This window comes from Balearica regulorum, chromosome 2 (genome assembly GCF_011004875.1).
Source record: "Balearica regulorum gibbericeps isolate bBalReg1 chromosome 2, bBalReg1.pri, whole genome shotgun sequence".
NCBI lineage: Eukaryota > Metazoa > Chordata > Aves > Gruiformes > Gruidae > Balearica > Balearica regulorum.
In genome coordinates this window covers 120,760,993-120,783,145 of record NC_046185.1, presented here as the reverse complement: position 1 = coordinate 120,783,145, position 22,153 = coordinate 120,760,993, and the positions used below count along the sequence as shown (strand labels likewise).

The following is a 22,153-nucleotide window of genomic DNA, read 5'->3' as shown; positions in this document are numbered from 1 at the left end:
CAATTAAAACATATTCAACAAAGGTTTTTATTATATAATTGGTTGCATTATAAAATTAAAAATAGAATTCAAAATCAAACTGCAATCTCTTAATTTTGCAAGACTTTAAATGTGTCATGGAGATGACCCCAATTAGTACCTTATTGCATACAGGGAAATGGTTTGGAATGGTTTAACATATTTGATGATGATGGTAGTAGGTCAGTGTTTTCTGATGTAACTGTGTAAGTAACTGTGACTAACAGTACACACAAGAAGCATAAATTCAAAAGTAAAACAACAAATAAAGGCAAATGTACTGACACTTAAGATTCAAGTTTCCCATCACAAAGCTCAGATACATAAGCCAGTTAATTTTTTTAACTGAGAAAAAATACAAAGAATAATTTTTTTCCTGTCATAATAATTCCTTAACAGATTATATAAACAGTCATTCCAAGCCCCAGTGATTAGTACTAAGTGAAACTGTGCATTTAGTAATCCTAGTATTTTCACAAGTATGTTTTAATAAGGCCCAGCACTTCATCAAAGCTGGCCCAAAACTAGTTTTAGAATGAATAAAAGTAGTGCCCTCTTCTGAAAAATCACACAATAAGACAAATTCCAAAGTAGAATTTACAAGTCCTGATTCACAATCCCTGTTATCAGAAATAACTTACAAGCACAATGCTACTCATCTGCAAAACTTCCATGGCTGTTGTGGTTCATGCAAGTACATTAATTATTGCAAGGCTTCCTTGAACAATCCACAACTAGTTACAAAAAGACTTTTAAGAAACTTTGCATATCAAGACTTTCTGCTCTCAACCTCTCCTTGTGATAGGCAGATGCATTAATCTTTTAGATTAATATCTCCTCTGCACTTCTGCCTGACTTCGTAGAAGAAAAAATAAAAACAAACAAAATGCTGAAAAACCCAATTCTGCTACAGGTGGTTGCATGAGGCTAAAAGTTGAACCAATTTTCTAAGTGGAAAACATCTAATCTCTCTAGGCTAAGAAGTAAAATACTTAATCTTATTTTCCATTCCACTAATTAGGGACTTCTGTGGATATTTCACTATCTGATTTCAAACCTTCACTGGTATTAGATATACTCAGGAATAAGGCTATGTCAATACATTATGGAATCACATTTTTGTCATAAAAGTCATACCTTAAAAAATAAGGCAAGAAAGAGAAACATTCAACTTTGTATGGTTAAAAGCAGCAGTTTCCATTTTTTAACTAAGCATCTTTGCATTTAGTAAGAGTTCTAGAGTTCTGTTCTTGTTAATAAAATACCTTTGGCAAATACCTTTAAAAAGTATCTCTTTTTTAAAAAAAAAACTACTTAAACTTTAAAAAGTTTAAAAAGTAACTCACAGCTTTCATTAACAATGAATACAACATTTTAATTCTGCAAAAAGAATTATGGAGACTATAATGATTTCTGTTAATACATTGCAATGCCACAAACATCACTGCATGAAAATAAGGCTGTTGAAAAAAAAGATAAAAAAATACAGGAGGGCATGACTTCTATACAAAGTTTTATGTTTTTATAACTCTACTCATAAAATGCTCATTTATAAGTAGGCTTACTAAAAGCTTTTACCTTCTCAGCTGGATATATGTTCTGCTTCATGAACTGCTTGACCTTCAGCAGAATTTCTTGACCTTTCCTACTTTGATGGAACAACTCTCCAGAAACGCTGTGATGTGTGCTGCTGAAAGATGACCTAACGAACAACATTCAATGCAATAACAATGCCTTATACAGGCATTTAAACAAGCAAAGATGTTGCAAAAGCTTTGCTTTGCCTTGCCTTTGACTGTAGTTTAGACCACTCTTACCTTTTTGAGAGCTCTAACCCTCTCTCTGCCAAAGGCTTCACAATCTTAGCAAATTCATGACTGTTCTCTGCAGAAGCATTTCCAATGAGATATCTAGCATATACACCCTAAAACCAAAAGAAAGGCATATATGGTATAATTACGCACTTAAAAATTGTCTCTTTTATTAGATTGGTGATTTTTTCAACTATAAAAGTAACAAATGCACATATTCTTAACAGGAAAAAATGAGCACCCAGACAAATTTTACTGGGATATGTTGATACTGGTTTTGGTCTCTGATACAACAGAGATGCCTGAGGCACAGGAGATGATAAACATTTCCCAGCTAAACTAAACTAAATGAAAATGACAAAAATTAGTAGAGAAAAAAGAAAAAGAAAAAATACATCTGCACATTATACTGCAAGCAAGCCCAGCCTGTCCCTTAAGCCAATTGACAACAATATACACATATGATTATTATCCACTACTCTATTAAGTACCCACATATATACTCTTACTCCAAATTAATACCAGGTAGTTCATCCTACATTTGCTATGCTGATCTCATGCTGCAACTCATAAAAATATACTTATGCCTTACAATGGTTGAATATCTAATTAAACAGTTAACAATGAATCAATGAAACTTATTTTCTCCTATAATCACATCTCAAGATTGGCCTCCTATGCTCATAATAAGCTCAGTTCACAACACACCCTTTTTCATCCGTGGGTGGCACCAAATGGATCTTACTTATCTATCCTATTATCTACTTTAATGAGAGCTGTAGAAACTTAGAGAGATCTTTGTTTCTCTGTAATACAGGATTTAAATCAGTTAGAGTCCAAAAAGGTAATGCCAAAATTGCCTGCATATTGGAACATCAATAAGAAAAAAATCCACATATCCACATTTTCTTCTTTTTTAGACTACTTTCCTAAGAAGTTAGCTATATCTAATGCAATATACTTCATGTGGCAAGAGTTCTATCCTAGATAGTTATCGGTCATAAGCATCTAAGATATGGCTTCTAAAGGAACAAACTGATATACAACGGTTACAGTTATTTTTTTAAATAGGATTCATATTTTGAACAAGTATTATTAAACTACAAAATACTCATAATAAGAATATGTGACATTTCAGCAAATAGGAGTGTATTACCTGGGCTATTGCTGCCATTTTAAAATATGACAAAGCAAGAAAAAAATTAAAGTTGGATAAAGTAGTGCTAATACCCCGGCAGCGGCAGTAAATGGAAACCAGTTCTTCAAATGAGGGCGTTTCTAAAAAAAAAAAACCAACAGAATATTTTAGAATAGTCAACATTTTCTATGATTTTTTTTTACCTTATTCTTCAAACATTTGTAGAGCTTTTCAGCTTTATGAGATATTCTGTTTACATAGTAAAAAATATGATTTATCGTGTCTCATGACCTAAGTGTGATATGGAGAGCCAAAAGAAAATAGGAGCTCCCAGAATTCCAGATAAGCATAACACTTCCTACTGTTCCCCGCCTCCACTCCAGGAAGGAAATTAATTTCACCATGGATTTGGGGTTTTTTTTGTTGTTGTTTGTTTTTTTAAAAGACAAATTTATATGTAAATTTTAGTTTTCTTCCATTATCTCTAAGAAAAGTTCAAAATAAACTTTTACAGAAGCAGCATACAGCATACTGTGGATAAGCCACAGCTTATGAAAACAGGACTACCTTAAAAGTCACTATCAGTATGTTTCTTACAATGAAGAAAACCATGGAAAAGTTCTTTCCAAGTGCAAAATGATGTGCTTATTAATTGAACTTTTTATTATTGTTTATAAAGGTAACATATCAAATAGAAATCAACCCTAGAATTGGTTTCAACAAAAAGATTACAGTTTCATACCTATGGTGTCTTTAAAACTCAAGACAGTTCCTTGACCTACATCCTTAACAGATGTAGGCCAAAAGTAGAATAAAGTGGCATACGCTAAATCTGCTAAAGGATGACCAGCAGTTGAAAGTTCCCAGTCCAGCACTGCCAAAACACGGGCCTTAAATAAAAATAAAAACCTCAAGTGAATGCTAGAAGATAAATTCTCTCCATCCACAAATGCACAACCCACTTAATATCCAACAGCTTTATTCGGTCACTATCATATCCAACAGCTTTATTCGGTTACTATGTGCTTAAAATTAAGAACGTGCACTGTACCTGTCTACAGCAAAACCAGTTCCTTTTAGCACTATATAAGAATTTGCAGAAAATTAACGTTCCCATAGTGGCAGAAACCCAGGCATTTTTCCAATGAAAATCTGTTTTAAATTCTACATTTTTGAGTAGTGTTCTTCCTGTCAGAAACTTCTAAACTCTTCTAGTCAAAATATGATTGAATTAAAATATCCTAAAGAACAGTAGTATTGACAGTTGGGTTTGGTGGGGTTTTTTTGTTTCTAGTCCTGTTGGACAGATACTGCTGCGTAGTCCTTTTGCACAAATACTCATGGACAGAGCACGCACTAAAAAAAAATCATTTATCACAATATTATGCATAGAGTAACACTTACAATTGGGAATTGAATTTCTGAAACAGGACAGCCAATCAGTGCCCAGATAGTAACATGAGCCTCTGCTGCAAGCATCCTCGTAACGGTGCCTTCAGCTCAATGGACTGAGACTCCCCGAACTGTCATTCTGATGAATTTTTATAATCCGGTTTACCTGTCATTCTGAACGACCCCCCCAGCCTACTCACAATCCATGGCTACTTGAACTACGTGCAAAAGACTTTCCTACATGGTCATTCCTGCATATACAGGAACAGTTTGTACAGATTCTTTAAATTACCTATGTACAGTTTGGTCAGTTCTTTCAACTACATCAGGAACAGCTGTGAGAGTCCCTGAGACTGTCAGATTCTCTGTTCAGGGAGTCAATCAGCACATTTAAGCCTGCAAACATTGTCTATCAACTGATCTATGCACAGCAATGGGAATCTCTGGGATCTGTTGCTTTGTTGTGAAGCAGGCATTGCAGAGTCTTAGTCACAAATCCCAGGCATATCTTACAGTTGCAACACAGCAAATAGCATGGAAAAAAATAATGAAAATGCAATTGTGTTGATAAATAGGTAACTACATTTATTTCCACAAACTAGGAAAAATCTCTTCCTTTTCCCTAAAGATGAATGAGGAACTTTCAGGGTCTCTGTGATCTACATGCGCTCCATAACTAAGCAGCTTTGGCAGATTTTTCTTTGCTTCCACTAGCATCACATACCATGCATTCAGATCCTGTTCCAGAAGCTGTTGTTAATTGAAGCCATACCACAGATTTCATCAGGCTTTGGATGAGATGCTTATGTAGTTTAATGAATTAAGCCTTCAGTATGTCCGTAAGTTACAGTGGCTTCTATAGGATTTATGTATATAAAATGGTTTGTTCCTGGACTATGAAGTAGAGGCTAGAGCTAAGGAATAAATTGAGTAACTAGCTCCTGCAATGAAAACCAGGACTGTATTAGATACCTAAACACTATACACAGAGTACAGAGAAGACTTAAGTTCTCTACTGTTCTTTTCAAAGATGTTTCATGCGCTAAAACACGTGAGTGTCCCATGACATGGCAGGAGTACAAACAAATAGAGGAGCAAAAACTACTAAACACGTACAAATATGTTTCAAATACCTCTGTTGGGTGGAAGATGATGTTATCTATTCTAAAGTCTCCATGAATCAGGCTTTCTTCATTATCATCAGGTGGCAAGTTGTTTGCTAACCACTGAGCCAGCTTGTTCATGGCAGGAATATCTGTATGAGCAGCTGCATCATACTGTCTTTTCCAAGTTGATACCTAAATAAATACAAACATTTCAACAGATTTTCCAACTGATTTACAAGTTTTTCAAGAGCACAAAATTCTGAAGCACCTGCTTTTGGGCTTTGACTATTACCATATTACCTGTAAATTCAGTAAAACCCAGTACCTTTGCATTTGCAAATGTGAACTGTGAGATCAAAAGATGTAATGAAGACTACCTCTGTTTTCTATTTCAATCCTATTTACATAGCCCAAACCTAATAGTATTCCAAAAGTGAATGAATATCATTCCCTGAGTATAGCATTACAGAATTGATCTGAATGTAGTAGTAACCTTAGTTCAATTATTTGTGAACAGTATAAGTGAAGATGTTTAATAGCTAAAATATGATGGTTACTTTTACAAGTCACTAATAATAAACAATTCAGCTTGCAAATCAAATATATCTTCAAAGACTTGACAAAACAAGAGAATTTTTTGAAGAGCTGTACCTGTCTTCTGCAGTACCCTGGTCCTCTACCATATCCTTGGAGACCCAATGACTGTAAATCAAGGGAGTGCAACAGGGCCAGAGTTTCTATCATTGCAATATACAAAGCAGAACGCTCTGCTGGGCCCACTTCAGGCAGTGAAAGATCTCGGAAGATGCGACCCTAGAAACATCATAAATCAGATTTTTGGTGGCACGTACGCATCAGATGAAGAGAAGTAAAGCTATACGTTTCAGGAGCAAAACCAAATGCAGTGAACCAACACTCCCAACATAATCCAAAACTCCTTCCTCATTTATTTTATTCCTTGCCCAGGAGAGATGAGGGGATTCACAGTAATCTCAGATCATCAGTATACAGGATATCTATTGGAAAGCAATTAAAATAACAGATATATTCAGTAGATGAAAGACTGAATTAGAGCACTCAATCCAGATATCCTCAAGCTTGAAAGAAGCAGGAAAAAATGTTACTGTATTGTCTCTAATAGTTAACTTCCAGAAAAAATATCAGTGAAGACCTTGGGGGGGGGGGCGGCAGGCAGGGGGAACGAGTGGGTTGTACGTACAGAGAGGCAAACAATCCAAAGAAATTCACTTGCAGTCTCCTTAAAAACAGTTTAATATATAGTAGGGAGAAGAAAAAAATCTCTCACATTGGAGAACCAACCTGCACATGCTGCATTACATAAAATTCTGTTCCGATGATAGAAACGTCACTGCAATACAACAGGGGTTCAGGCACTGGAAATCCAGCTGAAAATAAGGCTTTCTGCACGTGATATTCTCTATCAACCTGAAGAGGACACAGAAATTTAGGTTCAATTAAAAGCTCCCACACACAAATGAGTACAGTGAATGACAATGTATCCTCTTAAATATTTAGTTACGTGTATAGCGCAGAAAATTGGAAATGATCCAGCAATTCACTGCATTTCTGGACACATTCAACACCGTGCTGCACCATTGTGTATAGCACTTGGCCATCTGCAATACAAAGTGTTTGGAGCTTGATGAAGAACATTATTTACCTTGTGAGCTTGAGGTAAAAGGGGGCCATGGGGCTTCTTCCTGAGCACGTAAGCCTGCCCACCCTTCTGAAGATAAAAGGTTGGATTTGACTGGCCTGAGCTACAAAGAGAAAGATTATAATTATTTATGAATTCAAGTACTTACAAATTTGCAAACTTTTAACAGAAATTATGCAAAATGCACTGTGACTTGTCCTGAACAAAATGGAAGACAGAGGAAAGGGTTCTTCTCACGAGTTTTGGATTTTTTTTCAAATATAGTCTTACAAGGATGCAAGTGATAGCCTACAAAATTGGAAGTCAGAAGTTCTATTCCTACCTATAAGAAAGATGTCTTCTTTCACTGTGGAGAGGTTGCAGATACTCAATTTGTTCTCCTGTGAAATGGAGACAGCATTTACCTCTCCTCCCTAAAGAGACATCAAGGTATGCAGTAGATACTAACTTTAAAGCTTTCCAATTTGGAGGAAAATAAACAGAGCAGAATTCACAGTAGCCCATAATTGTATTTGTCCTATGGTGAGCTGTATTTTAAACAATGTAAGCATAGAGGAAGCTCTCCAAATAACTGATGATTCTAGTACCCAGCCCCACTGTATGCTACCCTGATCATCACATACGTATGCTATACTTAAGGGACTGCCTATAGTAACTGTAAAATTTTAAAGAATGCATGTTGCAGAGACAAAGATTCATAGAAATAAGACATTTCAATCACATACATGTGTAAAAGAGAAGGACAACCTAGTTAAACCCTTCATAACACCTTGTCCATCATATCATAACAGAGGTCATTGATCCTTATTTTCCTCAAGGCTCTGTGCCAATCTATGTGCCTTCCTCTCCTCATTCTGGATCATTTCTAAGACACATTCTGACCTAGTCCAATAAAAGATTAGACAACTAATTAGATTTTGATTGGAAAATCAAAATCAAGTGAACTTTTGTCCTCATGCTTCCCACAATATTTCCATTTGCCCTGAGGCAGGTAGGGCATAGTCTGTAATATAGTTTAACAAATATACTGCACAGACAAATACTCTGCCTGGCACAACAGAGATTAAGATTGGTTGAAGCCCTGAAGTGCCATCACAAGACAAATAAAGTAGCAAAAGCATAAATACTGACAATATTTTAGCAGATTTTACTATTAGCTACTCTCTCAAGGCTCCTCCTAAAGTCTCCTCAACTGAATCACAGAACAGTAGGGGTTGGAAGGGACCTCTGGAGATCACCCAGTCCAACCCCCCTGCTAAAGCAGGATCATCTAGAACAGGTTGCAGAGGATCGTGTCCAGGCGGGTTTTGAATATCTCCAGAGAAAGAGACTTCACAACCTCTCTAGGCAGCCTGTTCCAGTGCTCTGTCACCCTCACAGTAAAGAATTTTTTCCTCATATTGAAATGAAACTTCCTGTCTTCCAGTTTGTGCCTGTTGCCTCTTGAAGTACATATGAGGATTAGAGTACAGCTGAGGATTCCATGGATGGTTTATACTTGCATCAGAATACAATGAAAAATTGATTACTGTTTCTTAGTGACAGCTGCAGATAAAGTAGTTGAGGTCATGTTTACAATGGAACGCTTATTTTAGAATAACTTAACTTCTAATAGTCAGCTCCCAATCTGAAGTGACACAGCCACACCACTAATTTGCTGAATGCAAATAAACTACATGTTCTGTGCAACACCAGCTTTGAAGCCTGGGTGTAGCACCTCACTGGTGCAATGCATTGGTCTCCGGGTGTTAATGGGAATCTCAGCACAGCGTTATACTGTTCTCACGGATTTGCTTACCTGGTGATAGCCTGCAGCTTTTTAAATTTCTTAAGCAATGTATGTGCTTCTGAGCATTATTATTTGCTGTGCAATTAAAGATCAATCAGATGACTTGAGATTTATGAGTAGGCAATAAAACAATTGCGCACATACTCCAACAGAGTGCACCACAGAGGGCCAAATATATGTTTTTCAGAGGACAGTGGGAAGTCCACCCAACACATAGCCTGCCTGCAGACAGCCAACTGTGGCCACGGGATCTGCCTGTACCAAAGGTCATCTTCACCACCACCACGAACTTTGACTTCTCCAGCCATCCAAGGGACAGCTTCAATGGCTGCTGTCCACCGTCACCAGGGCAAAGGGCCCTAACTCTGCCCAACTTTCCTGCCTGCCAGGCAGCGAGCAAAGCCGCGGCCTCTCTCCTCACCCCACAGAGACTCGGAGCCTCAGAGCGCTCCACGAGCTCATGTCAACGGCCCACATCAACAGCCATGGAGGCCGCCGCTTGCCCCTCACAGGCGGTCTCGGGGCAGGAGAGCGGCCCACCCTTTACCTGTACTGCCTGACAGCCAGAGCCCCCGCAGGCTGCCGAGGGAAGCCGGGCAGGTGGCTGCACAGGTACCGCTCCAAACTCCCCTGGTCGAAGCGGTGCTGCCGCCGGACCTCACCGGTGCCCGGCTCCGCCGCCATCCCCCCACTGCGCCGACGGTGTACGCCCCACACCCGCCCACCGCGCCGCTACGCTACTGACGGAAGTGTCGTGCCCCGCCCCGCCTGGCCCGGCGTCGCCGAGGCAACCGGAGGCGGCTTGGTCCGGCAAGGAAAGCGGTCCCCGGCGACGGGCCAGCGGGGCTCTTGGAGTCGGGTGGCTTCTTCTGGAAGAAAGCGGCTTCCGGTAGGTTATCGCTCCGGCTGACACCTGCCCTCAGTCATCGCCAGAGCCCGCTAGTTGCCCGCTGTCGGGCGGCAGGAGACCCCTCGACGTGGGAACGCTCCCTGAGGCGTCGGCGCGAGCAGGGGACGGCGTTCCCTGCCGCTCCCGGAAGCTTCCTCGGACGGGGGAGACGTGTCGCTGTGGTGTCGCCGGCGCTGCCATGGCGGAGCTGAGCAGGCTGGAGCAGCTGGAGCGGCGTGTGCGGGAGCTGGAGGAGGAGCTGGCCCGGGAGAAGGGCGGGCGGCGGGCGCCGCGGGCTCGTATCGAGAGCATGAGCCCGGAGGTGACGGACTCCAACCCGTACAGGTGCGGCCGGGGCGGGGGGTGGTGGGGGGGAAGCGAGGCGCGTTATGGGGTGAGGAGGCTGCACCTACAGGGGTTGGGTTATGGGGAGAGGACCCGGACTGAGCCATGGGGAAGAGGCCTAGAGGCTGAGTCAGGGTGTAGAGGATGGGGAAGAGGGAGGGCTGTGGGGTCTAAGGCCGTGGGTTGGAACTGTGGGTCTGGGTAAAGGCGAAAAGGCATGTGGAGGTGGGCTTGGGCAGGTGGGGGTCTAAGGGGTAGGGCTGGGTGTGCTGAGTAGGGTGTCAGGGCAGTGCTGAAGACAGGTGATCTGTGGGGAGGTGGGGAGAGGTGGTCTCGTTTCCCACCTGACTGGGCTGGCAGGGGTGTACATTGGGGTTACTTTGTATTATCTTGCTTTGCGGTACAGGGAGAGAGAGGAAACTGTGAGTTCTTCAGCTAAGTTGCCAGTAAATGGGACAGGTGTTGGTATTACATGAGGTCTTATTCTCATTCCTCTAACTTACCTATTTTAGAGTTTGGTTTAGAGAAGCCTTGAGCTTCTGTTGCTCAGCAGTTCTGGAAATCTGATGCATTATTTTTTTCAGGATTAATCACTTTAATAGAAGCTGATACTTGTACTTTCATTGACACTTTCAATGAAAAAGCACAGTAGCAGGATAAAATGCTACTTTAAAATTCTTCCAGTTATCCTGACAACCTGATGTTCGCTATTTTATATTTTTAAAATGTTATGTTGGAGTTAATCCACTCAAATTGATCAGAAAACAGTGGAAGAGCCCTCACTGACCTGCTACCATATGGTTCCTTAAAGAAAAGAGTGTAGGCTTCCATTCTGTAAATTGGGGATTCATTTAAAAAAACTAAGTATGGGTCGTCCTGATTTCACTGACATTACTCGTACCAACTTACTAAATACATGAATTTCTGCAGGTTTAGTACTCTATTGCTGTTGCTAATAGGAAAGTACTATCTCATTCAGACTGTATCTAGCTGGCAATCACAACTGCAGTGAAAACAGGAGGCTTGTGTTTGGTGCTTGGCGGGGTTATTTTTATAGCAAAATTGCTACTAGAAATGTAGAGAGCATTTTTTATATAATGTTTGTTTTTCTTTGTAGTCGCTTGATGGCGTTAAAAAGAATGGGAATTGTCAAAGATTATGAGGTAGGATTCTATCTGCATTAAAACAGCCTTGAATTATTTCCCTGTGAGGACCACTTTTGACATACTGATCTGTATTGTATTTTTTTCTACAGAAAATCCGTACCTTTACAGTTGCAGTAGTAGGTGTAGGTGGAGTTGGCAGTGTGACTGCTGAAATGTTGACAAGGTGTGGCATTGGTAAGGTAATGAGAGTTTTCTTCTTCTACTTCTTTATGGTAGATGGACCAGTCTTCTTCATAAAGAGTTAGATTTGATTTCTCTCAGTTGCTTTTGCCCAAGTAAAAAAGTACCATGAAGAAAGCACTCAAGAACAGCACTTAAGTAAACTTCACAGATGAAAAGTCTTAAGTCTGTATATTTCTTATGCTAGTAAAATTGATTTAGTTAGGGCTTAATCTTGTATCATGTGGACGATTCTTGTTTGGATGCTTGTCTTCTCCGTGCTCTTATACGAGCCCACCTATCTAATCATCAGACTGGATAATTGCAAAAGGAAAACAGATAAAGAAAAAGGAGGAGGTAACTTGCATAGACGTTTAAGTCTTATGAGAACAAGTTGACAGTTATGAAATTGAAATGCAGCAGATGTCAAGCAAATATTTTTATCACAAACTTTAGTTTGTCATGTGAAAGACTTAGACCTAAAAAATTAGCAACAGTTAAAAATAATTTGATGTCTGTATAGATAACAAGAACCTCCAGAGTAAATAAAACAGGATTTTTCTTTAAAGAAGGAATTTGGGGAATGGCTTAGATGTTTATATTTCCAGGCAAAGCCTGGCTATTCACTCTTGGAACTTTAAGAAACCTCTTAATACAGAGGTGATGCAATTTTTTATTGCAAAGTTTATTCCCCCTTCCTCTGAAGAAACATTTCTTGAAGACCAGCATCTTGGGCATAGACAAGGACATTGGACAGTTGATGCAGAATTTATAATAATCAACACATCCATATATTATGTAGGTATTTTAAGTGAATTGTTTTTCAAGAGCTACATGCCAGGACAAGTGAAAGAAATTACACATTTCTAGTTAATGCCATAACAGCAAGTAGGAATGTGATAACAGAGGTGATAAGTGTTCATTTAGGTAATCTGTTGAATATTCTTAGTTTAGATCAAATGAACAGATTGCTTTTTATTAAGAGTGGTTTTCATGACTTAATGAATCGGCTCCTGGTGAATGGCAGTCAGAATTGAGTCTTTCAAATATTTACAATGTTGGTACCTTTTGTATGTGAACTGAATAGCACTGTGGGGGGGATTGGTTGGTTGGATTTTCTGGTGGAAGTGAGTTTTGTTGTTTAAAATGGCTTGCCATAGTGCTCTGGTTGCAGAGTCTTTGGAGATTCACATATGTTAATATGATCTTTATTGTAGCTGCTTCTGTTTGATTATGACAAGGTGGAATTGGCAAACATGAACAGACTCTTCTTCCAACCTCATCAAGCTGGATTAAGTAAAGTGCAAGCAGCAGAGCATACTTTGAGGTATAACTTAGAGAAGTGGGTATCAAAATGTATTTACCCAGGATGCTGCTACAGGAAATGGATGTTTCAGTCTTAATCACTTGTGAAGTAGCATGAGCTAATTTGGAAATTTGAGTATAAAATAGTTATGGGAATGGTTGATACTTTAAGGATATTTTTGTACTGGCCAAAACCTTAATGTGAGTCTACTTTTTAAGTATAGCTAATTTGCTAACTATGCCACTTCAATATTTTGTGGGTTTTTTCTCATCTAATCTATGAATGTTTGACATATATGGGTGCGTTCTAGACTTCAGACTGGAAGCTTAAGACTGTAGCAACATTTGTGAAATTAGGGAGTAGAATGCAAGTTACCATTGTATTTATTAAAATTGACTCATATTATTTCCTCCATAAGGAATATTAATCCTGATGTTCAATTTGAAGTACATAACTACAACATCACAACACTGGACAACTTTGAACACTTCATGGATAGAATAAGGTAAAATCTCTCAACAAAGGCATATTGCTAACTTCTGCTGATGTGTGGTTTGTACGGTCTCACATTTTTATTGTTGGGGTGTTTTTTCAATTTAGTGACTTCCAATTGAAAACCAGTGGGAAATATGTATATATGAAGACGTTTCTGCCTAGACCTTTTCTCTACAGTTGGCATTTATTTCTACTGTTATGTTGTTATATTTTATATTAGTGCATCTTTAGATTTCCAACCAAAGCTGCAGGTCCTATAGGCTTTTTCCATTATAGAAAACAGATCAGATCATATTTTGACTTCTCTGGAGAAGTTTCAGGTACGCTTTATAGAACGAAGAAATAGTTATTAGTGGATCTCACGGAGAAGTTCTGCAAATGGGAAAAGTTATTTCAGTTATGTTGTACAAAGATACAGTTCTCGAATACTTTGTACTGTGAGTGTATACTATATAAAACTTCTTTTAATCTAAAATGCTGTCATGGTTTAACCTGGCCAGTGGCTAAAACAACAACATAGCTGTTTGCTCCCTCCTCCCCTCTTCCCCGCACTGGGATAGGGGAGAGAATTGAAAAGGAAAAAAAAAACCCCAAAACCTGTGGGTTGAGATAAAGACAGTTTAATAGGACAGAAAAGGAACATGATGATGACAATGATAATACAAAACAAGTGATGCACTGTACAATTTCTCACCACCTGAAGCCGATGCTCAGCTAATTTCCAAGCTGCACCGACTCCCAGCCAACTCCCAGTTATATGCTGAGCATGATGTCATATGTTATGGAATATCCCTTTGGCCAGTTTGGGTCAGCTGTCCTGGCTGTGTCCCCTCCCAGCTTCTTGTGCACCCCCCACCTTCTCACTGGCAGGCTGGTATGAGAAGCTGAATAGTCCTTGACTGCTGGGCAACAATTAAAACATCAGTGTGTTATCAACATTATTCCCATTGTAAATCCAAACCACAGCACTATACCAGCTGCTAGGAAGAAAATTAACTCTGTCCCTGCCAAAACCAAGACAAATGCCCATGTATTTCAATCCCAGCTTCAGCATGCTGTTGTTTCTACTGTAGATGTAAGATGCTAGTTGTATCCTGTTCTGCATTTGCACAAGTTTTCTTAGAAATACACCTTCCATATGCTTCTGTACTCTAAAGCAGCATGTTGATTGCCATGTTGGTGTTCTGTTCTGCTGGCAATTTCACACAAACTTCTGATATTTATTTCAGTAATGGTGCACTAGAGGAAGGGAAGCCTGTCGATCTTGTTCTAAGCTGCGTGGACAACTTTGAAGCTCGCATGGCAATTAACACGGTAAGGCCATCAAAGGCATGAGCTTGTGGAAGTCTATTTTCTCCTATAAATAATGTTAGGAATTGTAGGAACTAGAGAAAAGGCAGGAACTTATCCAGAATCTTCTAAGAAATTTGCTCCTTGGTTTAAGGAACCAGAATCTGAGCTTTTACCCAGTTCTTATAAAACGCATTTTATGTGTATAGATACAACTGTAGACTTTTAAGTTACTAGCAGCTAATGGTTAGTAAAAGAGTAAGTGACATAAGGCCTCTCTGTCTTTCCTGTTTATATAAAGGTATTATCAAAGCCTGGTATTTTAAATCTTACAAACTTTTTAAAAACTGTATGTATAGCTAATTGTATACTTCATATGACTTTTTGTATACTAAAAATGTTTTAAAGCTGTGTACCTAATCAAACTGGTTTTCTTTATAGTAGCAGCCAATGTAGGGTATACGCCAAATGTATGTTCTTTGTTACCCTTCAGCTAACTTGATCCATACATTGCGTGCACTGAAGGTACACAGATACACTGTATTTGTGCAATTAGATTCTGTAGTGTGCTCGTAACTGGATCGCTAATGCCTGTATTTGTTCAAAAATCCCATGTCCTCAGGAAAGCACAAACAGCTGGCTTCATGAAGACAATTTTAATTTGTCCTTTGATAAACAATTTCTATTCTACCTTTTCATGTTCCTTTTTCTGATCATAGCCTTTTTGTCTTAAAGCAGGAAGATCAATATGCTTAATCACTCTCAACTTACAAATGTTTTGTGGTTTGGTTTTTTTCTTTTCATTAAACTTCTGCAGCGCTGATGTGTGTGTTTCTGTTTATAAGGCCTGCAATGAACTTGGACAAATCTGGATGGAATCTGGAGTGAGTGAAAACGCGGTGTCAGGACATGTACAGCTGATCATACCTGGTGAATCTGCTTGTTTTGCGGTACGCAGTGCTCTGCTGAACTGCTTGTTCGTTTTTTAGAGTGGGATTGGGAATACGAAGACTAGCCGGCTAGTGAATGTGATCCTGGCACAGCTGATGGAGTAGCTTTAAAATTTTGTGTGATCTGTGGGGGTGGTTTTAATACTTTTTTAAAACTTAATTTCTTTATTTCCCCTCAGTGTGCTCCTCCACTTGTAGTTGCTGCAAATATTGATGAGAAAACATTAAAACGAGAAGGAGTTTGTGCAGCTAGTCTTCCTACAACTATGGGTGTTGTGGCAGGAATTCTTGTACAAAATGTTCTGAAGTAAGTGACTGAGTTGTTGCTATTCAATGTACAGCATGATAAGAGAAAGAAACCTGAAGGAACATTTCATAATGATGGGTCTGGTTCTTTTTCTATGTTTGTGGCCTATTTCCTAAAGGTCTTGGCATCATTGGACCTGGCTGAAGTATACACTGCTTGAATCACTGGCATGTTTACTATTTTGGACCTGCTGGTTTTAAAAGAACTTTTCAGGTTTAAGGAAAAGTCTTCAGAGTTTTCCTACAAATTTCTCTTACTGCATACACACACACTTTTTTTTCCCCTTAGTTCTGCATTTACACATATTCCCATTTGACATCACTATATTATACACAAAAATGCTACAGCACTAACTCATCTTTGAACTTTTGTACATGGACAAAAAAGAAATCATTTAGCTTGTAGTGTTTGTATTCTAAAAACCTGAGGTGAATTAAAAACAGTTATATAGCAATATGATATATTTTAATATTTTTCCAAAAGTACTGCCATGTGACTCTAGCTGCTAAAAGAACTGCATGTATCGGCAAGGAAGACTTTTAAACAACTTTGTATTTGGTTTGAAAATGATGTACCATCTTTTACAAGCATCTTTGAGAAGAAGATGCTATTTAACTAATTTTTAAACCTTAGCTTAGTTTTGGCAGTTATCAAAAAATTTAGAAAGAATAAAAATACTGTTTGCAACTGTGCCTACAAACAATTAAGTGCTGTTTTCAGCTGTGCAGAGAGAGGTATTATATAAAATTGCATGGCAACAAGTGTTTAATGAAGAATGCAAACATTGCAGCTCAATTTAAATCTTTACTGTAGGGTCATATTGGCGATGAAAATAAAGATGATTAAACTGGTTCTGATTAGCTGTTGAAAAACACTCCCTTTGTAATACAGGGCACCTGAATGTTTCAAGCAATGGATTAAGGCAGAGGAGAAAACTGCTTACACTTAAATCTTTTGGGGGTTTGGTTTTTGTTGGGTGTTGGTTTTTTGTTTTGTTTTGTTCTTTTTTTTTTTCTGAGACTGTAGCTGACTTGTTCTCACATGCTTACACGGCAAGAGGACCAGCTTCTATGATGATGCAGTTACACTGTTGTCAGGTGGCTACAGCTTATTTTAAGACAATCCCAGTAATTTTTATACAACTTTAGTAGTGAGACAGTGTTTTCTCAAAGTTGAGGAAAAAATTAATCCTTGAGCAACTGAATTTTTAGGTTTGCACCTGTATATAAGGGCCTGCTTTCTCTGTTTGTTTTTCTAGATATCTGTTAAATTTTGGTACTGTGAGTTATTATCTTGGTTACAATGCAATGCAGGATTTCTTTCCAACTATGGCTATGAAGCCAAACCCACAATGTAGTGACCAAAATTGCAGAAAACAACAGGAAAATTATAAGGTAAAAAGGATTTTTTTTTTTGCTTTCTTAAATTCCTAAAGCTACAGATCTGTAGTAAAAGAAAACTTTCATTGCTACTTCAGTTTTTAGCAGCCTTGTCTTCAGATCATTGCATGTGTTTCTAAAAATACGGTACTTAGAATTATCTTAAAAGCAAAAGATAGGCAGAATGGCTTGCATGCAGTTAGATAATCTTTTATTTTTTGTCTGCAGTAATCTGTCTCAACCTTTCTGGCAGTCATATATTTTTGAACATTAATGGATTGTTTGTTTGTTTTAAATTTGTAGGTATTCTGCCTTTTTATGACTAATAAAGTTCTAAATGGTGACTGCATATATTAAATATTAAAAGAAGCGTGAATATTAGATTTGATCTTCTTTGCTGTTGTTGAAAATTGGACTATTATGGGGTTTATTTTTTTGTGTTTTTCTTTCAGAAAAAAGAAGCTGCACAACCAAAACAAGTAGTAATTGAACAGGAAGAAGAAGTAGTACACGAAGATAATGACTGGGGTAAGTAATCAGCTGGAAATGAAATGATGTTCCCAGTACCAAGCTTCAATTAAATTTTTTGTTTTGGGTGAGCACACTGTAGGGTACATGAGAATTCTCATGATTCCTGTTTTTTGTAACGTATACTGCATATTTACTGCTGGCTTTTCACAGGTTTTGAGAGCAATGCTAACACAACTTGATGATGAGGTTTTACTATAATGAACAGGTTTTAGGTGCAAAAATTAGCACTGTTTGCATAAAATACTTTCTCCAAAGATGGTCTGAAGATATGAAAGATGTAACACTATTTATTCACTATCTGTTCCTTTTAAATACGTAGCTAAAGAGCATTTGTCATTTCTATAACCACTAGGCTAAGGCATCCCCATAGATCTTTTTATTCCTCTGAGGGCTTTAAATTAGAAATAATTGTCTTAAGAAATGATTAAATGCATTCTATAGAACCATTTCAAGAATGGATATATATGTTCTGTTGATTGCATGATACAGAAAATAATCTTAGCTGACCATTGGCAAGTGTCCTCACAGTAAGATTTAAACTGTTAAGGAGAAGGAAGTCCTGTAGGAGAGGTGCCATTCTTGTCCAGAAGTTCCATGTATGGAACCATTTCACATATTGTAAAGGGAAAACGTTTATGCATTGATAATGGGCATGAAGTAATTGAAATCAAACGTCTTTCTGCTTGTATATTTTTTTCTGTTTTGGAAAAGTAGCGGCAATTTTCCTTGTCCTATGATAACATGGTGATTAAAGAAGTTTTTCAACTAACTTCTAATGGAGTTCTCAATTCCTTTTAATGCAAAGGCATCGAGTTAGTATCAGAAATTTCAGAAGATGAGCTGAAGGCTGCATCTGGCCCAGTCCCTGAGCTTCCTGAAGGAATTACTGTAGCATATACTATCCCAAACAAGGTAATGTATTTACTCGTTATGAATACGCTTATTTTTTAAATACATCATATAGATTAAATTTGTAATCTAAGCCAGCTTGGTTACCCTTTAAACCTCAAGTAAAATTCCATCTCGAACAATTCCAGTAAAACCGTACCTCAGTACATTTGACTGGAGTCTTCTATGGTCCAGTTTTGTGTTTCTATGAAATCTATATATGGGTGTTAGTGTGAATGTAGTTTTGAGTGATAGGAATGAATGCATTTGGGGGCAGGGGAGAGAAAGCAAACATGAATTTATTATTTGATATTTTGGTGACTAATGTTTTTACCGTGTTTATCTTGTAAAAGCTGTACGTAGTCAAAGAGCAGTTAGCGTACCTGGGGAACAGAGTGTGTATGTATCACAGCCAGAATATTCTCACTCCCAGTCAGAATAGAGTTTACAATTTAAGTTTATAATCACTGAGGCCTAATCTTGCAATTGTGTGCTTGGTCGTAGGAAAATGATGTGGTATAATGGCAATAAAGCTTATTTGTATGGGGTTTTTTGTTTGCTATTTTTGTTGCCAACTTTTTCTTCCTGTTCCTAATAGGAAGAGAATTTGATAACTGAGGAAACAGTAGCTGACGGTGAAGAAAGCCTAGAAGAACTCATGGCCAAAATGAGAAACATGTAGCGAAACAAATATTAAGTACAACTTTGGGGAGTTTGGATTGACATTGGATTTTGAGAAGATCAGACTTTTCTTTTTTTTTTTTTTTTAAACCTCCACTGAAGCTTATCTTTACATTTCTGATGAAATGGAACTGTTACGGGGGCAGAAAGGAAACAGACTTACCTTGTTTATGTTCTGTTGTCTATTCACATCTTTAACAGATGGAGTTGTGCTACTGTAAAGTTTAATTTCTCAGCATTGCTAGTGTCCAGACATTCAGTAGGAAATAAAAGGAGATGGATAAACTAACAAAAGCAGGCATACCACATTATATGCAATATCATGTGATACGAACAGGATATAGTATAGGACAAATGAAAGATGAATCTGCTGGAGTGGACCGAGTAGGTCAAGGGCCAATGATAGTGCCGCACTCATTGCTGCTCTTGATTTTCCAGCACTTGTCTCTGTAAATTCTTGGTATGGATCGCGCTGTGGTTACCTTTTCTGAGTAAACAGAACATTTCAGCTTTTTCATCCGCCTTAAATATCTCTGGGATGGAATTTTTTTTTAAACTTCCCTGGTTTTATCAGTGGTTTACTACTGGTTGTTCTTAAATAGCTCTCTATATGTTTTGCACGTGGTAATGCTCTGAGTATTCTGCAACAAAGCGAAGTCTTTAGTTAGTAGATAATTATACTAGCAAACTGGATATTAGCACACCACTATTTCAGGTGGCAGATGCTTTTCATGACCAAATCTGTAGGAATTACCAGCAGCATTGGAAAGAACAGGAGATTTTGTCTATCTCTTCAAAAATCTAAATATCGTATTTTTGTTGGTTATTAAAAGCTTAGCTGTAATTCTGATCCATCCCTATTATATGGGCTACATTAAGGAATATACTTGATTGAATTTGCATTATGAAAGCTGCTAAAATTAGATGCTCTAAACTTTGTTTAGTGTTGCAAATCTCTGCAGTGGAGTAGCTGAGCTACTGTATTTGTCTTGTAAATAATGTTAGTACAGTCATCTTACCTTTTAAATTATCATGTTTTAAACTGGCCTGTAAATGTACACACTCTGTAGTGTCAGTACCCTGCAGAATTGGAAGTATCCATTTCAAATATTTTAACTCTTCTGGGCGTTTGATCCAGAACTTGATCATTATTTAGATTTGGCTTAGAAGAATGTAAATTTCAGCCTTTCCAGTACAACACAAATATTTTCATCTTAGGGTGCTAAAAAAACCCACAGAACCAGCTCGTAATGGTAGACAATATCCAACCAACATGTAAAAAGCAAGTAATATCGTAGAGGTGCTTCTGTTTCTTAGGGCAGCTAAATGAACACTTAGTTTAAAAATGTTTCACTTCAAAGCAACAGTTACAAACTTCAAAACCTGTTTCCTCCATAGCTGACACTAGATTATTTACATAAAAATAATCTCTGAAACTAGCGAGGGAGGCTTTGAGTATGGTGCATTAGACTGTAGAATGGAAGAGGGGGTTTTTTGGATTGAGTTGTTTTGGAGAAACCAGATTTTAGAAATGAACTGTAGAGAGGGATGGGAAATAGAACAAAGGGATCATTAGAAAGGTACATACTTGAATCTGTGTCACTAAGTCTACCTTAGCTTGATTTAAGTGTCACTTTAAGTGTTACTTACTTTTTTAATTTGGTTTTACCTTTCTGTTGGGAACAATGAAAGTGTTCCAGACACAGTGGAACGCACCCAGCTCTGGAGATTCTGAGGCAAATGGTGGGCTCATTTCTACAACGGCTCAGTTAATCTTGACTCTTAACTGTCTGGCTGACATGGCTGCTATCACATGATTGACAGCTTTAGAAAAGGCAACTGTTCACCATTTTACTTCATGTAGTTTTATAAGCAAATTAATACACTTTTATATGCCCGCTTACAGAGTATGCAAAATGGTTCTCGTGTTACTTTCAGACTTTCTACTTGTATATACAAGAATTTGAAATAATTAGAGAGCACTTTGAGAAGAGTTTATATGCCAATGGTTAAAATTATTGAAAACTAAACAGCATCAAACAAAGCAGCTTTAAGGGTATTTTCTTACATTAAAAAAGACATTTACAAGTATAATCTATTCCCGACTATAAAACCTAATGGAAAATTTATTACTTCTTTTGTTATGAACTAACAAGTTAAAACATATTGTAATGGTTTAGTCCAGCTTTATTTGGCAATCTTATAAAAGAAGCTTTCAGTTTTTACAGTGTATCATGAATGTTATTGAGATGTTGATATTTTGACTGTATGATTAAATCTCCATTGAAACTGCCGGCTTCCTGTTTTGAGGTGTTTTCCTACATCAAAGTATTATTTGACATACACCAGATATACAGGTTTTTGGGGTTTTTTTTAATGTCCATGACATTAAAAATACATGAACAACTGTCTTAAGAGTGCTATGACTATAATCTTGACTGATTTCAGAACTGGAAATTGCTAAGAGTCTGATAAAACATTGAAGGTCTAGAAAGTACCTTCTTATTTAAACTGGCAATGTTAAGGTAAACTATATAGAGAGCAAGATGTATCATACCTGTTAGAATCAGAACAGAAGTGACAAGCTAGATCAGACATCTGATAATTTGTAACACTGGCTTTAGAGGAGGGGATTGCCAGGTCTGAGGAGAGTAGGCAACAGAAACACACACAAGCTGGAAGATTGAGGGGTTTGGGGGCTTTTTTGGGTGTTTACGTTTGTTTTCTTCTTTTAGCCCATCCTTACTTGGTAACAATGTTGCTTCCGAAGTAAGAGGAAAATATCCAGAGCGCTATTACAGAGTGTCAACTCTTGTTGCTGTATTGTAATGCCTT

At 38.0% G+C, this 22,153-nt stretch overlaps 2 protein-coding genes across 3 annotated transcripts in view; one reads left to right on the top strand and one right to left on the bottom strand.

The window, feature by feature from the left end:
- Positions 1 to 9,676, bottom strand: part of ACAD11 (acyl-CoA dehydrogenase family member 11) — a 29,828-nt gene extending 20,152 nt beyond the window's left edge. The window contains exons 1-9 of the mRNA XM_010309492.2: positions 9,480 to 9,676; positions 7,147 to 7,246; positions 6,786 to 6,911; positions 6,117 to 6,278; positions 5,493 to 5,657; positions 3,710 to 3,857; positions 2,986 to 3,107; positions 1,836 to 1,942; positions 1,597 to 1,720 (exon numbers count right to left, since the gene is read on the bottom strand). Of these exons, the coding sequence (XP_010307794.2) occupies positions 1,597 to 1,720; positions 1,836 to 1,942; positions 2,986 to 3,107; positions 3,710 to 3,857; positions 5,493 to 5,657; positions 6,117 to 6,278; positions 6,786 to 6,911; positions 7,147 to 7,246; positions 9,480 to 9,616 (1,191 nt within the window). The 5' untranslated portion in view covers positions 9,617 to 9,676. The remainder of the gene's footprint in view (positions 1 to 1,596; positions 1,721 to 1,835; positions 1,943 to 2,985; positions 3,108 to 3,709; positions 3,858 to 5,492; positions 5,658 to 6,116; positions 6,279 to 6,785; positions 6,912 to 7,146; positions 7,247 to 9,479) is intronic.
- A 273-nt stretch (positions 9,677 to 9,949) lies between these two features.
- UBA5 (ubiquitin like modifier activating enzyme 5) lies at positions 9,950 to 21,615 on the top strand. Of its 2 annotated transcripts, none has more exons than XM_075745635.1 (12): positions 9,950 to 10,166; positions 11,284 to 11,329; positions 11,422 to 11,511; positions 12,709 to 12,818; positions 13,216 to 13,302; positions 14,522 to 14,606; positions 15,428 to 15,532; positions 15,712 to 15,839; positions 17,098 to 17,233; positions 17,671 to 17,746; positions 18,555 to 18,661; positions 19,236 to 21,615. In XM_075745635.1, the coding sequence occupies exons 1-12, from the start codon at positions 10,021 to 10,023 to the stop codon at positions 19,317 to 19,319; spliced, it is 1,200 nt and encodes a 399-aa protein (XP_075601750.1). In that variant the 5' UTR covers positions 9,950 to 10,020; the 3' UTR covers positions 19,320 to 21,615. The 2 variants fall into 2 exon arrangements, with proteins under 2 accessions (XP_075601750.1, XP_075601749.1); XM_075745634.1 differs by having other exon boundaries at positions 9,957 to 10,166; positions 11,422 to 11,506.
- Positions 21,616 to 22,153: the final 538 nt, after the last annotated feature.

What these genes read in the sequence shown, in the direction of transcription:
- UBA5 (XM_075745635.1), top strand. Translation starts at nt 10,021, where the DNA reads ATGGCGGAGCTGAGCAGGCTGGAGCAGCTGGAGCGGCGTGTGCGGGAG. An exon ending in CAAGGTGTGGCATTGGTAAG is followed by an intron (nt 11,512 to 12,708) that starts GTAATGAGAGTT and finishes TCTTTATTGTAG; the next exon opens with CTGCTTCTGTTTGATTATGA. An exon ending in CACTTCATGGATAGAATAAG is followed by an intron (nt 13,303 to 14,521) that starts GTAAAATCTCTC and finishes TATTTATTTCAG; the next exon opens with TAATGGTGCACTAGAGGAAG.